This window comes from Pavona decussata, unplaced genomic scaffold (genome assembly GCF_977016875.1).
Source record: "Pavona decussata unplaced genomic scaffold, jaPavDecu1.1 SCAFFOLD_321, whole genome shotgun sequence".
Taxonomy (NCBI): domain Eukaryota; kingdom Metazoa; phylum Cnidaria; class Anthozoa; order Scleractinia; family Agariciidae; genus Pavona; species Pavona decussata.
In genome coordinates, this window is record NW_028145711.1 from 1,542,747 (window position 1) to 1,556,398 (window position 13,652).

Genomic DNA, 13,652 nt, shown 5'->3' on the forward strand with positions numbered 1-13,652 from the left:
GCATACTAATGAGGAGTGTTTTATCAGCTGATAAAACATCGCATACTAATAAGGAGGAGGTTTATCGATGTAAAGTCACTGCACGTCATAGTGATGTATTATCGACCATTTGATAGGTCAATGGGCTTATGAATTATTAATGAGTTTTTGAATTGACTGCACTCACCTGAAGATGACCCTGTTCATTTCCTTTATGATCTGTTATTGCAAGTGTCTCCTCTACTTCAATCTATCATAAAGAAGGCATCTGTTAGCCCCCAACAAACAAATCACTACAGTCTATAACAGAGAGTTGTGTCACTTGTTAGCGCCGAGAAGCACTTTTGTAAAGTGGCGGAACCTTTTTGTTTTTGGAAGAATCTGAATGAGCGCTAGAGTGAGGGAAAGCTTTAAAGAGCTCTTGGGACCAATAGCCTTAGAAAGGAGATTTGGATCACATTAGGAACAAAGACAAATAATTTGCCAGGCTCAACTTGAACCTATGACCTAAGCATCAAACTACCGTCGCTTTAGATGAAGGCGTTCAGTTTCTAAAGGAACTGTGGTGCTGCGTCGGTGGGGAAGAGCACGGTCGAATCTCTTCGGGTTGGCCAAATTACCTTATCGACTCATTCGATACCTTCGCTCTAACGAACTGAGGCCAGTTGTTCAAAGGCCGGATAACTTTATCCGCTGGATAAGGCACTATTCGGGGTCTAAAATATACTTCACGTTAAACGTTGTACAAGGTTTTCTTACACTCCTAAACTTAACTGTGGTTAGAGTGTGCATATTCGCTTGTACACGACGAAATACTGAAATCTTTGCACAGATTGAAACTGTCGGATAGTGACTTATCCACTGGATAAAGTTATCCGGCCTTTGAACAACTGGGGCCTGAGCTACGAAGCCAGATGCTAACAACAGCTTTTACTTATAAGCTGTTCATTTACTAATATGTTTTGGCTGGACTTTATCAGTTGGTGTAGAAATGTTAATATAGAGTTGGAAGAACTTAGTGAAATTGATAAGCTTTTTGGAGTTTGGAATAGGAGAGAAGACTTTGTGTTATTAAATCATCTCTTATTCTTATCGAAAAAACACATCTACGAATGCCGCAGAAATAACACCCGTCCATCCTTTCAAGTTTTTCTAAAAACGCTCGTATACATTTACGAATTGGAATTTCAAGTTATGAAATCAAAGAATAAAGTAGATAGCCATAATATGAAATGGAAAAAGTATATCGACAGTTTAAATGTTAGTTAAAATTTTAATTTCTTTTAGACTTTAAAGAAAGTATTCACATATCCACGATATTATAAGCTTTTTTATGATATTATATTAATTTTACTAGTGCTAATATCCATAAGACAGCAATCTTAATGCTAGATCATGGATTCAAATCTTATCTCGCATGGGCAAAAGATTTCAAAACATACCATGTATGCTAAACTTTGGAGGTACACATGTGCTGAACCGATAAACACCTCGGCGTCGTCCGGCTCCCAGAATGGATCTCTTTCCTATTAACAAACAACCAAGAGGTTTTAGAACATTTCCGCATAAACTTCAGCCAGTTTACCAAGGCGTATTCCTAGTAAGAAAACTTCACACATTTAAACTGCAGAAATTTCACCATGGGGTTCGTTCGTTTCACCGCGGGTTCGATTGAGGGACTCGCCGTCATATGTGGGTTGAGTTTGTTGTTGGTTCTTGCCCTTGCTCCGGGATGTTTTTCTCCAGGTATTCCGGTTTTCCCCTCTCCTCAAAAACCAACACTTCTAAATTTCAAATCTATCTGGAAAGTGTCCTCAATCAGTGCTCTGCGCTAATTACATTGAATAAATAATATTTTATTTTATTAAGATATCGCTACGACTATTACTATTGTCAAAAGCAGGTTACGTGCATAATTAGTATATTGTTATCGCCTTATAGTACAAATATGGTACAGTGTGCAAGTTTTTTTAAGAGTGACATTCTTTTGCTAATCATGTGGAATTCTACAAGGGGTAAAACAAAGTGAATGATAATGGTTCAAGGACTCGCTTTCTGCAGCATAAACTGCAGCAACTAGGAGTATCTCTATTCCCTTTGCATGGGATGCTTCATGTGTAGTCGACCACAGTGTTACCAAATGATTTGTCAGCATTTCTCAGCAGTTCTCACATATACAGTTATATACCTGGGTAGGGAACGAAAGACAATGGAGAGTTATTAAACTTTCTTGCCTAAGGAAACGACACGATACTGTAAAAAAGAGACCCACAGCGACCTTCTGATCTTCCAGTCACTGAAAAGTCCGAGCAAATGAACAACGCACAGGTCTCTTCTCCCCTAAAGTTAAGAGTTCATTTATACATTTGTACAGACCTGCGGCAAATCCCAGTCATCTCCTTCAACGTAGTTCTGATACATTTCCTGCATTAGGAACTTTCTGTTGAAGAATTTATTCCTGTCCCAGATCCATTCCGCATCATCTTCCTGGCTTTTCATCTTAACTTTCACCTTAAGAGTAACACGTATTAAACTTTGTGAGATGCCATAGGGATCCAAGAATAATGAGATTGCTATAGCAACTACATGTGTGGCCACTAAGGTCAGAGCTGACCGCCCACTTCAAATTATTTCGCGAACGGAATGCACCATTTTGAACGACAGTTTATTTGCCACATTTTTTGATTGCTTCAAAATGGCGCACACTACTCTTAGAATGTGCAATTTTGAGAATCCAAAGAATCAGCCCTTCAAATTGGTACACTCCATTTACGATCGATCAGTCTGGCCGGCTAATCCTGACAAATAGAAAGCACCCTACCCTATTATAGGAAATTAACGCGAATTTTAAAAATTCACGTTAATTCAAGTCGCGTTAATTTTTGTTAAAGTTAATTTCCGCGTCATTAAGTGGCGCGTTAATTTCTGGAGTTGTCTTCTTTGACACAAACCTTACTGCTTTTCAAACGAAAATCAAGTTGTTCTCATGCTAGCTAGTTTGTATTTACATATGAAAAGCAACGCCCCGAGGCTTGTGTTTAAACAAAATCAACTTTAACCTCGTTTCCACTCAGAGGCCCGGTCAATAAGCCACCACTGTAAATTTAACTGCCGGTTTCAGTGCTCGTTGTCTCTTTGAAAAAATATCAATCTTGAAGGTAGTTAAGTTAAAGTAAAAAGACAAACTTATAATAGGGACCAGCTTCAAGCGTCTGTTTCAGAAACATATTCATTATGACATAGTCATTACGCACACGGCTGCTAAACCTGTAGTAAATATGCTTTCACACACCTCTGTTTTTCCTTCTTTGAGCCCACGCGCTTGAGGCGATACCAACATTATTTCAAACTTCACCTGCAAAGGAATGAAAGGCATCAGTGAAATAATCCGAAGATTTGTTCCCTTTACAAAAAAGAAGCAAAGCATTTTTTCTTCAGAAAGAAATAAACTGATTCTATTAAAATAATGTTTCTTGCAGTAAAATCTACAAATTCTAAAATAGAAAATGGCTAGGCTTTCAGTAACCGAATTTTCCAAGGAGAAAAAGACTCTTAAAGTGGACCGGGAAAAAAATGTGTGAGCAACTGCAGCTACATGTACTTCTGGAGGTAAATTTAACGTGGTAAATACTAAGGATTTGGAAAAACATTTCAGAATAAAAAGTAGCGATATTAAAACATGACGTTTCGGCGACGACATGTCACCAATCTTATTATAATTTACATTTTATAATGGTGACATGTCGTCGCCGAAACGTCATGTTTTAATATCGCTACTTTTTAGTGGTAAATAAGGTTGTGTTAATTGCACCCTTTACAATGATGCGTTGATGTACAAATTCATGTAAATTCTTCGATGATGCATCGTTTCTTGAGTGAGTGCCGATTCATTTTCCACCGAAATATTGGTTTCCCTACGCTTTCACGGAGAGAAGCTTTACACTGCATCTCAGTGTAATCCACGGAACTGGCGTAATGCATTATTAACTAACCTTTTTTCCTAGTTCATCTGCCATCGCATTAGTTTCACTTATCATGGGAACAATTTGCAGCAGGTCTTCTTGTAATAACATATCATCTGAAATGGCAATAGTTAAAGTTACTCATCCGCTTGCCTAACCACAGAGGAAGAAATGCAAGACCTACAACCCAGAAATCGTGCATCGCGGTCGTCGTCGTCGTCGTCATCGTCTTCGTCGTCATCATCATCATCATCATCATCATTATCGCACGAGACTGTTTATCGTACAACGCTTACGCAAACCCTTGCACTCGAAAGTTCTTCCTCCCCATCCCGCCCCCAACGACTTTCGCGCAAAAATTAGAGGGACTGTTCACAGTCTACAATGGAAGCGCGCGCAGCAAATTTTTTGAAAAAAGAACACAGAATTGGACTCACTTTTCGTTTGCCCACTGCCCTTTGCCATGTTAAACCCAGAGTTGGCTGCTATCTCCTCTTGTGCTAAGTCGTACGTGATTTCTTCTAAATGGACTCCTTTCTTCTTCTTTTCCTCAAACTCCACAGGGTGGTACAAGACGTACAAACTACTCGAGCCAATCATTACTCTACAAACGATAAAAAAGTCGCAGTTAAGGACGGTGCCTACTTTGGTTACCTTGCATACATTCTGCGCATCTCGAGATACTCAGGTTTCCCATGGGTGGTGCCTACTAATACAGGAATATTTTTGCGTGGTTTGAAACTACGCGGAGAAGGCAGAACATAGCAAGTGCTCTTGGTATCCAAAAAGAAAATTGGGGGTAACCGTGCATTTTTCAGAGATAACAAAGCATCAATTTGTAAAAAAGAAAAAAAAAAACAAAAAACAAAAAAACAAACAACAACAACAACAACAACAAAAAAAAAAACCGGCATACATTGTTTTGTATTTTACATTTTTTTTTTTTAAATTATTGTTGCTTAATTATCTCTAAAAAAAAGGGGTGGCATGTTCTTTTAGTTTATGGAGTCTCCATTTGTTCGTAGATTGTTGTTTGATATATGCTAAACAAGCGAATTCGAAATGTACAAACGTAGTTCGTGTCATAAGCAGTAAAATATAGTTTTGCCCATTCTCTCATAGTTTTCCAGCGTGAAGGATGGGAAATAAGACTTCACCTGTCATTGTGGTGAATTTCTGTTTCTTCTGTGGCCGGTTTACCGTTTATCACCAATTTGGCATCAGGATGCGCAAGGATTGTAATAGTGTTGCCTTTATGCGTTACCGTGGCGTGATCTGTGAGGATGCTGGCAAAGGAAACAATAATCATGAAACAGTCAGCATAAATTATCGGCTGATTGATCAAAAGCCGATCAAACACTATTGGTAAGTACTTTAATAACACTCCTCATGTTACGAGGATTTGTACAGAAATTAAAACAATTTCATCAATTTACTACTCTGCCGGGTCATACATGCGGCTCATTTACGAATAGAATTAGTTGAATAACTGTTAAAGGGTGGGGTTCACGGTTCTGCGCATGTCAATGAATCAAAATACTTTTTCGCCTTTGCTCGCTATGACCCAAGCCTGTTTAATTTAATTCGCTGTTTATGAACCATTCGGAAAGGAAATGTTAACTCAGGTGATATTTTTTTCATATGATTGCGTTATTTCGCATGCAAATAACTGTAAACACATCAACCGTGGAATAAATCCTTAGGGTCGACACTATCGAAAATATGGGTACAATCCACTAGCATTTTCTGTGAAGTTTGGTCATCAGTCATTTTGCTTAGACTATTTATAGAATGTGATTACTGAAGTACAGGTGAGTGGGATTTTTAAGGCCATAAAGTGGATAAAAAAGAGAAAAAAATGCATTTAGATTCATGCACATGCGCTGAAATGTGAACCCCTCTCTTTAAGAGGGTACTGGTGCTTGGAGAACTTTTAATTTCCATTAATCGATAATAAATCAATAGGTTGATTGCACGTTACGTCATGGCGGCCATGTTGGTGGATAGGAACAATAAGATTTTTCTCCTCTGGGAGGTAACTCCATTTTTATGCAAACTACGTGAGCAAATATTCTTTTGTTTTGGCAATGCAATCCACCTATACACCAAAGACACACATGCCAGTCAGTCCCCTTAGTTATATGATAGTTTAACCTCTGTCACCACATGTAAATTTTACCGTAAAAACAAACCCCAGTGTTGTCATCTATCACAAATTACTATTTACCTCAGACCACTCAATATGATGTCTGGTTTAGGATCTGCCTTCTTGTTCCCAATCTTGGTTTCCCCTGCAATAAACACCCACAAAACGTCACCAATTTGCCTTTCTGATTGCCCTAAGCCTTCAAAAACTAGTTAATACAAGAGCGGAGTTAATATTCATAATTAACTTCAGAAGAGTTCTCGTTGTCCGTATTCTGATATTGGAATGGACAGAATATTCTCAGCAATTTTGACGAAACAGGGCCATTTACGGAATTACTTTCGTACTCCAGTGGTTGTGAGATGCTAGTATAAGCGATTAGATTGTAGTGCTAATCCATTTTGTGTAATGTTATACCAGAATAAGGGCAATCAAACGCATCCCGGGTAAATTATTTAGTTACGCAAGTAATACCTACCAAAATAATTATATTTCTTAAGTAAGGCCTACAGTACTGAACGCTAAAGTCGACCTTTAGATGAAGAAACACCAAAAACTACCAACGTTTAGTCCTAAGACTGCTATCACATCATAAACTTTTATCTTCATTCGATGCAAAACTTTAAAATAACGTAATAAACAGGCATACATGACTATCAACAACATTGTATAAACAGGAATGATTGAGGTTTGGGTTGATAAACACGGATTTCGCATTTCTAAACTTCTCGACAAGTAAACCAGTGAATTTCCCAGACAACAGAAGTTAAAACGTTTAAGCAATAAATGGTAATTCAAATTAAGTTTGTAAAGCTATCCTTGATGTAACAGTCAATATCATTAATAGCTTATATAAGTTATAAATCACATGAATCTAAAACGCTTCTATTCCTGCGCGTATCTGCTCGTTACATTACTAAGACGTCTAATAAGTTGCATCCACATGCCACTCTATTGTGTTCGTGGCTTGTAAGAAGTAAACATCATCATCATCATTATCAACAACAACAAAAACAAAAACACAGAATAATCAATGGCTCACCCACAGAACTTCATCCACTGAAGGAACTTAAAATATTTCAAGTTTGTGCCGAATATCACAGTATTTCCTTAAAGAGCTGATATCATTTTTAAAGCAGGCAATACTTTCAAGCTATTTTCAGATCTACAAACACGACTTATTTGACGCAGTTTTGCTTTGGCAGTAGCATGGATCACACTGTTAGGCAAAGACAAGAGATATTTACCCGGTTTAATGAAGTGTAAAACTTTTCCCGATAGTTGCGAGTCCTCGTTAAGGTTCCAAAAGTGTGGAGTTGTCTTCTGCATTTCTTTCCCCCTTTTTTCTTGTTCTTCCCTGGCCTGTAAATAATGGAGGCAGCCCTGAGTACAATTTTGTACATCCGGTAATCGATCTACTGTATCATTCGTTTAGCTGTACAAAGGTGAGACACTTGTAGCAAGAGAAGATGAAAGCAAGGGAATCCGTCTTCCATATTTGGTTCATCTCTTTTACTGGAGTTATTTTGGATTAATCACAGGCAACGGGTTAGACAAGGAGAAAACACATTTTTCGGCAAATTTGCGAGCGTTGACATAACTTGCTAAAAAGAAAGCGAGAGATTTAAGAAATAAACGCCACATAAAACAATAACCTTCCATAACAAATAACCTTATCAACTTTCAGGGTTTTTTTACGGCACTTATCGAATACCGTTGACTCCACAAACACGTGACCCACCTTGTTAGCTGCCTCCTGCTCCGCTAGTCTCTCCTGCCACGACTTCTTCATCTCCTCCATCTCCCGCTGATTTTGTAACAACTACAACAAACAGAATACAAAAATGAAACGAAAGGCAAGTTAACACTTCAAGGTTTGTTTTTATTGTCATTTCACCTTTTTAGATATAATCTCTCAAAAAAGCTGCAAAGAGTTTTAAACTAATGAATCCATTTTAAACAGAAAATGACAACGCGAATGACGATCACAATGTTGATTTGAAGACGACTAATTTTTAGCCACATACCAACGTAGATCGGTTTGAAAAATCACTTTATTCTTACGAACCACAGAAAATAGTCGATCTAATCAGTGTTGGCACGACAAAACACTAAAACTACCTGATTAAAATAATTCCCTTACAGCGACTAGAAAAAAAGCCCAGTCCCTAGGACAGCGTGTCAAGACAAAGTGTCCCAGTTATTTGGGACGTAAAATAAAGGTTTACATTACCTGTTGTTCCATTTCTTTTTTCATTTCGTTCACCTCTGAAAAAAGAAAAAAAAAATACAAATTTTATTTTCACCGTCGAGGATTACTTCTCTGTAGAAAATGAAAAGAGTTGTATGTAAATTTAAAAGCCAGATGAAACCAAACCAGATTGGTGGATGGGTTGATGGATGACTGACTGACTGACTGAACGGATGGATAGATGAGAGGATGTATTGTTGCGTTCGACGTACAGATTGGAGTCGAGATTGTATGGGACAATACTGAATGAATGTATCTGGTATCCCCTGCAGATTTTGCAGGGGCGGATGACATCATCACCAACTTGGCAAAGAGCCTGGGATCGAGATCATCGAACGCACTCCCTGAACTCTAATAATAATAATAATAATAATAATAATAATAATAATAATAATAATAATAATAATAATAATAATAATAACAATAACAATAACAATAACAATAACAATAATAATAATAATAATAATAATAATAATAATAATAATAATAATAGTAAATATATATTGCGCCAATACTATGAAAAAATATTCAAAAGCGCTTTACATTCAGTACTAATCATAAATTACATGTAAAAGCTTTCCTAAAAATAAATGTTTTCAGTTGTTTTCTAAAAATGGCTAGGCTGTTACTGGTTCTGATTGATAATAGCAGCGAGTTCCATAAGACAGGAGCAGCATAAACGAGGGCGTGATCCCCAAGTGTAGAGTAGTTGACTTTTGGGGTTATTTGGACTCTGATTATTACTAGTCAATAAATACCATACCCTCTTCTGATACGCCAACCATCTGTGGCGCTCCGGGCTCTCCCGGGACCATGATTGGTTGACCAGCCATCTTCAGCTGATCCAGCAGCCTTTGGTTTTCTTCTCGTAGTTCTCGGATCAACTTCTCCGTCGGGCTTTCATTAACGACAGCTTTGGTTTTGATAGCCTTGGCACGGTCAGCTGGGAACAAGATGTAACACTATTAGTTATGTCCAGGTAAATAAATCCAAAATCGCGACCTAGCAGTACTGTCAGACAGAACATGATGATATCGCTTGTTAACCATGTTGGATGAAATTAAGGTTGCGTTCGATTGATCTTATTCAGGAATAGGAATAAGAATAAGAAGGAATAGCTGTCAGATTTCTCCTTCAAAGTAATTTGGGAAGACATTTCTGCAAACTTTCGCTGACGCATGATACTTTAAGAGCCATCATCTCTTCTTAATCCAGTAACTCCTACAATCGCTTATGAGGGATTCCTTGTCCCCGTTGTAAGTATTCCTATTTCGGAATAGGGTCGACCGAACGCACCCCCACTGTCAGACAGAACATGATGATATCGCTTGTTAACCATGTTGGATGACATTAAGGTTGCGTTCGATTGATCTTATTCAGGAATAGGAATAAGAATAAGAAGGAATAGCTGTCAGATTTCTCCTTCAAAGTAATTTGGGAAGATATTTCTGCAAACTTTCGCTGACACATGATACTTTAAGAGCCATCATCTCTTCTTAATCCAGTAACTCCTACAATCGCTTATGAGGGATTCCTTGTCCCCGTTGTAAGTATTCCTATTTCGGAAAAGGGTCGACCGAACGCACCCTTAATGTATATCAGCATTAAATGTCTATCAGTCATCAATTCCGGTGTATAGAACAATGTTGGAATTTTCTGTCTGGTTCTCCAGCAATGGTTGTCTTTCCAACATCACCTAGCATTGGATTGTAACAAGGTGGAGACTGCTCCCTGCCGACTGAGAGACTCACAGGTTTTGGAGAATCGAGAAGCCTCAAATCGTACGCGTATTTGTTCACACAGCTAATGACATCAAACGCTGCCCTAACTAATGATCCATCTACTGGCGCCGAAGTTGCTCTAAGTTTCAGAAAGGTTCAATAGAGGATTTCGATATAAAGATAAAAGCAGAAACCGTGAAAGGACACTATCATCTCACCGAAACGCAGTGTGGACAACGTCTCTTCAAAGTTGATGTCAGCAGGACTTAAGGCTGCAATCTATATTGGCAAACAAAGAATCAAATTTACAACAACAATGACAGGGAGACTCGTCACCGTGAAGACGAAAACTTATATGCACCCCGTTTCAGGTTTTTAAAGTGGCGTCTTTTAACCACGCTTGCCAAGAAAGTATGGACGAAGGTACACAAATTTTACTTGATTCTTTAGGCCTTTAGGCCATGCTCAAGAGCCAGGCTTACAAGTGAAAGCCTGGAAAACTAGACTATCCTGGGCATCGTGGCTTGGAAGTTTGGAACGCAAACGTGCGGCATCCCTAGCTTTTCATGGAGTATCACCAAAAATTAAGGCTTGGGAACTCTGTTTCAATCATGGTTTACCAAGATTTCAAGTCTTTTTAACAGTCATTTTGCTACAAATGATTTTGAATACGGGTAAAATTCTTCCCCTGTACTAACTGAGGGTAAGCTCTTACCATAATCGTCTTGCTGTTTCCTCCCAATGCATTTTTAAGTAGCTTGGTAAGTACAGAATCACGAAAAGGTACTGAAATATAACATACAATTAACAATTATCCCGCGAAATCGGCGCGCGCAGGAATATCTGATACTTAGCCGACGAGGCCGTTACGGTCGAGTTGGCTGAAATCAGAGGATATTCCGCAAGATTGAGAATGATAATTGTTTTATTATCCAACACTTTGATAACAAAGCACAGTTTTGTTGCAGAAAAGCTGGAGACGATCTTTATTTTGCCATTTTTCTCCCCGACACACGGAGTGACGTACATCGTAGGATATCTGTTGACTATGGACGACGAATATTCAGTGCACCATGACCATATTTGGGCAGTGTTACAATGTGTTGAATAACAAAACAAGATCCCAAAACAGTAAGAAACTAATGTCTGCCATTTGCACATTCACAATGTTCATTACGATGTTTGTCAAAGAAAAGTAATGACAATAGAAAGTTGAAGCGATTATTGCACAGTTACCAAATCGGGTGACCATGCACGCAGACCTACAGTAGAAAAACTCTTCACTTCAAGTAAGGTATCTACAAGTGTGTGAAACTATAAACCATTGATGTGTTTTTCAGTCAGTGACATACTCGGAAAAAGAAAATCCAAGTGCTCCTAACAGGAGTCGAACCTGCAGTGTAAAACCTTCCATTACTTGTTCAGATGCTGTACCACTGAGCTATGAATTCATATTGGTCAAAAAGTAATTTCAACTTTTAGTTTTACTTGAGATACAAGGCAACATGAAAGACGTTTAGCTACTAGCTGCTAGTGTATCTTACCAAGTGCTCCTTTCTTTCCCATTGACAAATCAGCCAGAGCTAAAAAGTAAAAGAACATGCGTTCAAGTCAGCCATAAGCGGAAACGTACGCAGAAGTGAATTAAGCGTCCTAAGGCCTTTTGAGATATTTTGGCCAATGAACCTCCACGTTAGAGAAGTTCTACTTCAGCCTACACGAATTCGTGTGTAAAATCTGCCGTACGAAAAAAAAAAAAAAAAAAAAAAAAATATGGCGGCTATACATTTTACCACAATACATTGCGAACCTAACACAGCCAATAGGTACACAGAAAGCCATATTTTTTGGCGAAATTCGTCCCTGTACAGTGTACTAACAACTTTGTGTATGCTAGGTTTGAAGTTTCTAGAACTTTTCTGTGCGTTTATATGTGCGTTCTTAGGGATATCGTTCGCTAAGAAGTATGGGTTAATGAACCAGTCGCCATGTTTTTCGGTAAGGTGTACTACACCACGTGCTGACGGGTATTTGAATTACCTTTAATGCAGTTGCCTAGAGTGGAAAGAGACTGGTTGATAGCTGATCCTTCCTTCAGCCTGTCTCCTGTAGCCCCAGTAGACTCTGCTCTTTCACTATAGAAAAGGAAATAGTATTGCAATGGATTTCAGTGGAAAATTCGTTTTATGACAAGTGTAACGAAAGACATTGGGCACCACTTATTTTAAAATTTAAAGGGGAAGAATCACGAGAATTTGATTTCATTGGAAAACCCAAAAATGTTTGTCTGTCAAAAGAAACAAGAAAAGAATTGTCTAGTTTTCTTATAAATTATCACCCCAGTGCAATAAAAGTGTCGATTAGTGCCTCTGGTCAGAGACAGAATACACTGTAGGTCGGAATGGATTGAAACTTGAAAAATGTTAGGCTAATTTTTTTTTTTCGAGTTCTCGCATTTTTGTTTCCAAAATGCGCTAGAACAGATCAAGAGATGTTCCTTTCAAGAATTGAGTTGATTTCTTTCCTCTCGTTGTTCTAGAATTATTTTGTGCCTTAATTAAGGTCTTATTTCACCATTTTTAAGAAAAGAGGTCAAAAACACCATGACACTTCAACTTTAAGAGAAAACTTAGCGAAAAGCCAATTACGCAGACCGTTAAGTTAGTTACCAGCCTAAGGCGAATCTAGGTTTGTGGAGTTCCATCCCTGCCAAAATTCGATGTCTATATTTTTCATTTGTCGAATGAAGCCGAATACGAAAAGTTGCATGTTGAAAAATTACAGTAGCCGAATCAAATCGACAAGACCCGAAAAGTTGAGGATGTCAAATGAGTAATGTACATTATTGACAATGAAAATTCGAGGGTAAAATGCGTGTGGATATGCCGAATGTGCAATGTTGGATGTTGAAAATGAAAAGTAAAATGTTACAATTCAGTGCATGTAGAACTGTATAATGTAGCCTAAAATGCAAGAAGTAGAATGAAAAAAATATTAACATCGAATTTTGGCGGGGATGGAACTCCATAAGGTCACACTTAGCATCGAAAGTTTTGCAACTAGATTTCAACTAAAAATTACCATAATCTGACCCGGGCCTATGTACGATAGGAGTTTAGGCATTACCTCCATAGTCTGGAAGTACAGTAATTGACTTCATGTTTTTACGGATCGATTAGGGCTGGAACAAAATCTGATACGCGAAATAATCCAGAGTTTTAAGCTCGTGCAGAAAATTATACTCTACCTTCCAGCAAGATCCACCAGGTTAACAATCGAAGTTTTGGTCATCATCTGCCCAGCTTCGTTTTTACCTTTCTGGATGAAATTGATGGCGACTATAGTGTGGGCGCGGCTTAAAACACAAGAGACAAAAACCATCCTGATCAGAACCAATAACAAACTTAAGGGACCGTTCATTTTTTATGAGCATGGGGGGGGCTGGTGGGATTTGGTTAATTGCCACTACGAAACTGTATGACCCCCCCTAGCATGCAATTTTTTTCCACATGGCCCCCCCAAGCAGAAACTATTTTTTTCTGATGACCCCCCCCCCTCCCGCCCAACCAGAAACAAATCATACTCCTAACTTT

General features: G+C 38.3%; 1 protein-coding gene across 1 annotated transcript in view; it reads right to left on the reverse strand.

Moving 5' to 3' along the window:
- Nucleotides 1–13,652, reverse strand: part of LOC146453972 (kinesin-like protein KIF28) — a 31,825-nt gene that overhangs the window by 9,162 nt on the left and 9,011 nt on the right. The window contains exons 8-24 of the mRNA XM_085095947.1: nt 13,307–13,414; nt 12,100–12,194; nt 11,604–11,642; nt 10,775–10,845; nt 10,278–10,338; nt 9,102–9,281; nt 8,321–8,355; nt 7,829–7,909; nt 7,335–7,449; nt 6,169–6,232; nt 5,099–5,227; nt 4,379–4,545; nt 3,972–4,057; nt 3,272–3,334; nt 2,356–2,490; nt 1,422–1,505; nt 167–229 (exon numbers count right to left, since the gene is read on the reverse strand). Coding sequence (XP_084952073.1) covers nt 167–229; nt 1,422–1,505; nt 2,356–2,490; nt 3,272–3,334; nt 3,972–4,057; nt 4,379–4,545; nt 5,099–5,227; nt 6,169–6,232; nt 7,335–7,449; nt 7,829–7,909; nt 8,321–8,355; nt 9,102–9,281; nt 10,278–10,338; nt 10,775–10,845; nt 11,604–11,642; nt 12,100–12,194; nt 13,307–13,414 — 1,576 coding nt within the window. The remainder of the gene's footprint in view (nt 1–166; nt 230–1,421; nt 1,506–2,355; nt 2,491–3,271; nt 3,335–3,971; nt 4,058–4,378; nt 4,546–5,098; nt 5,228–6,168; nt 6,233–7,334; nt 7,450–7,828; nt 7,910–8,320; nt 8,356–9,101; nt 9,282–10,277; nt 10,339–10,774; nt 10,846–11,603; nt 11,643–12,099; nt 12,195–13,306; nt 13,415–13,652) is intronic.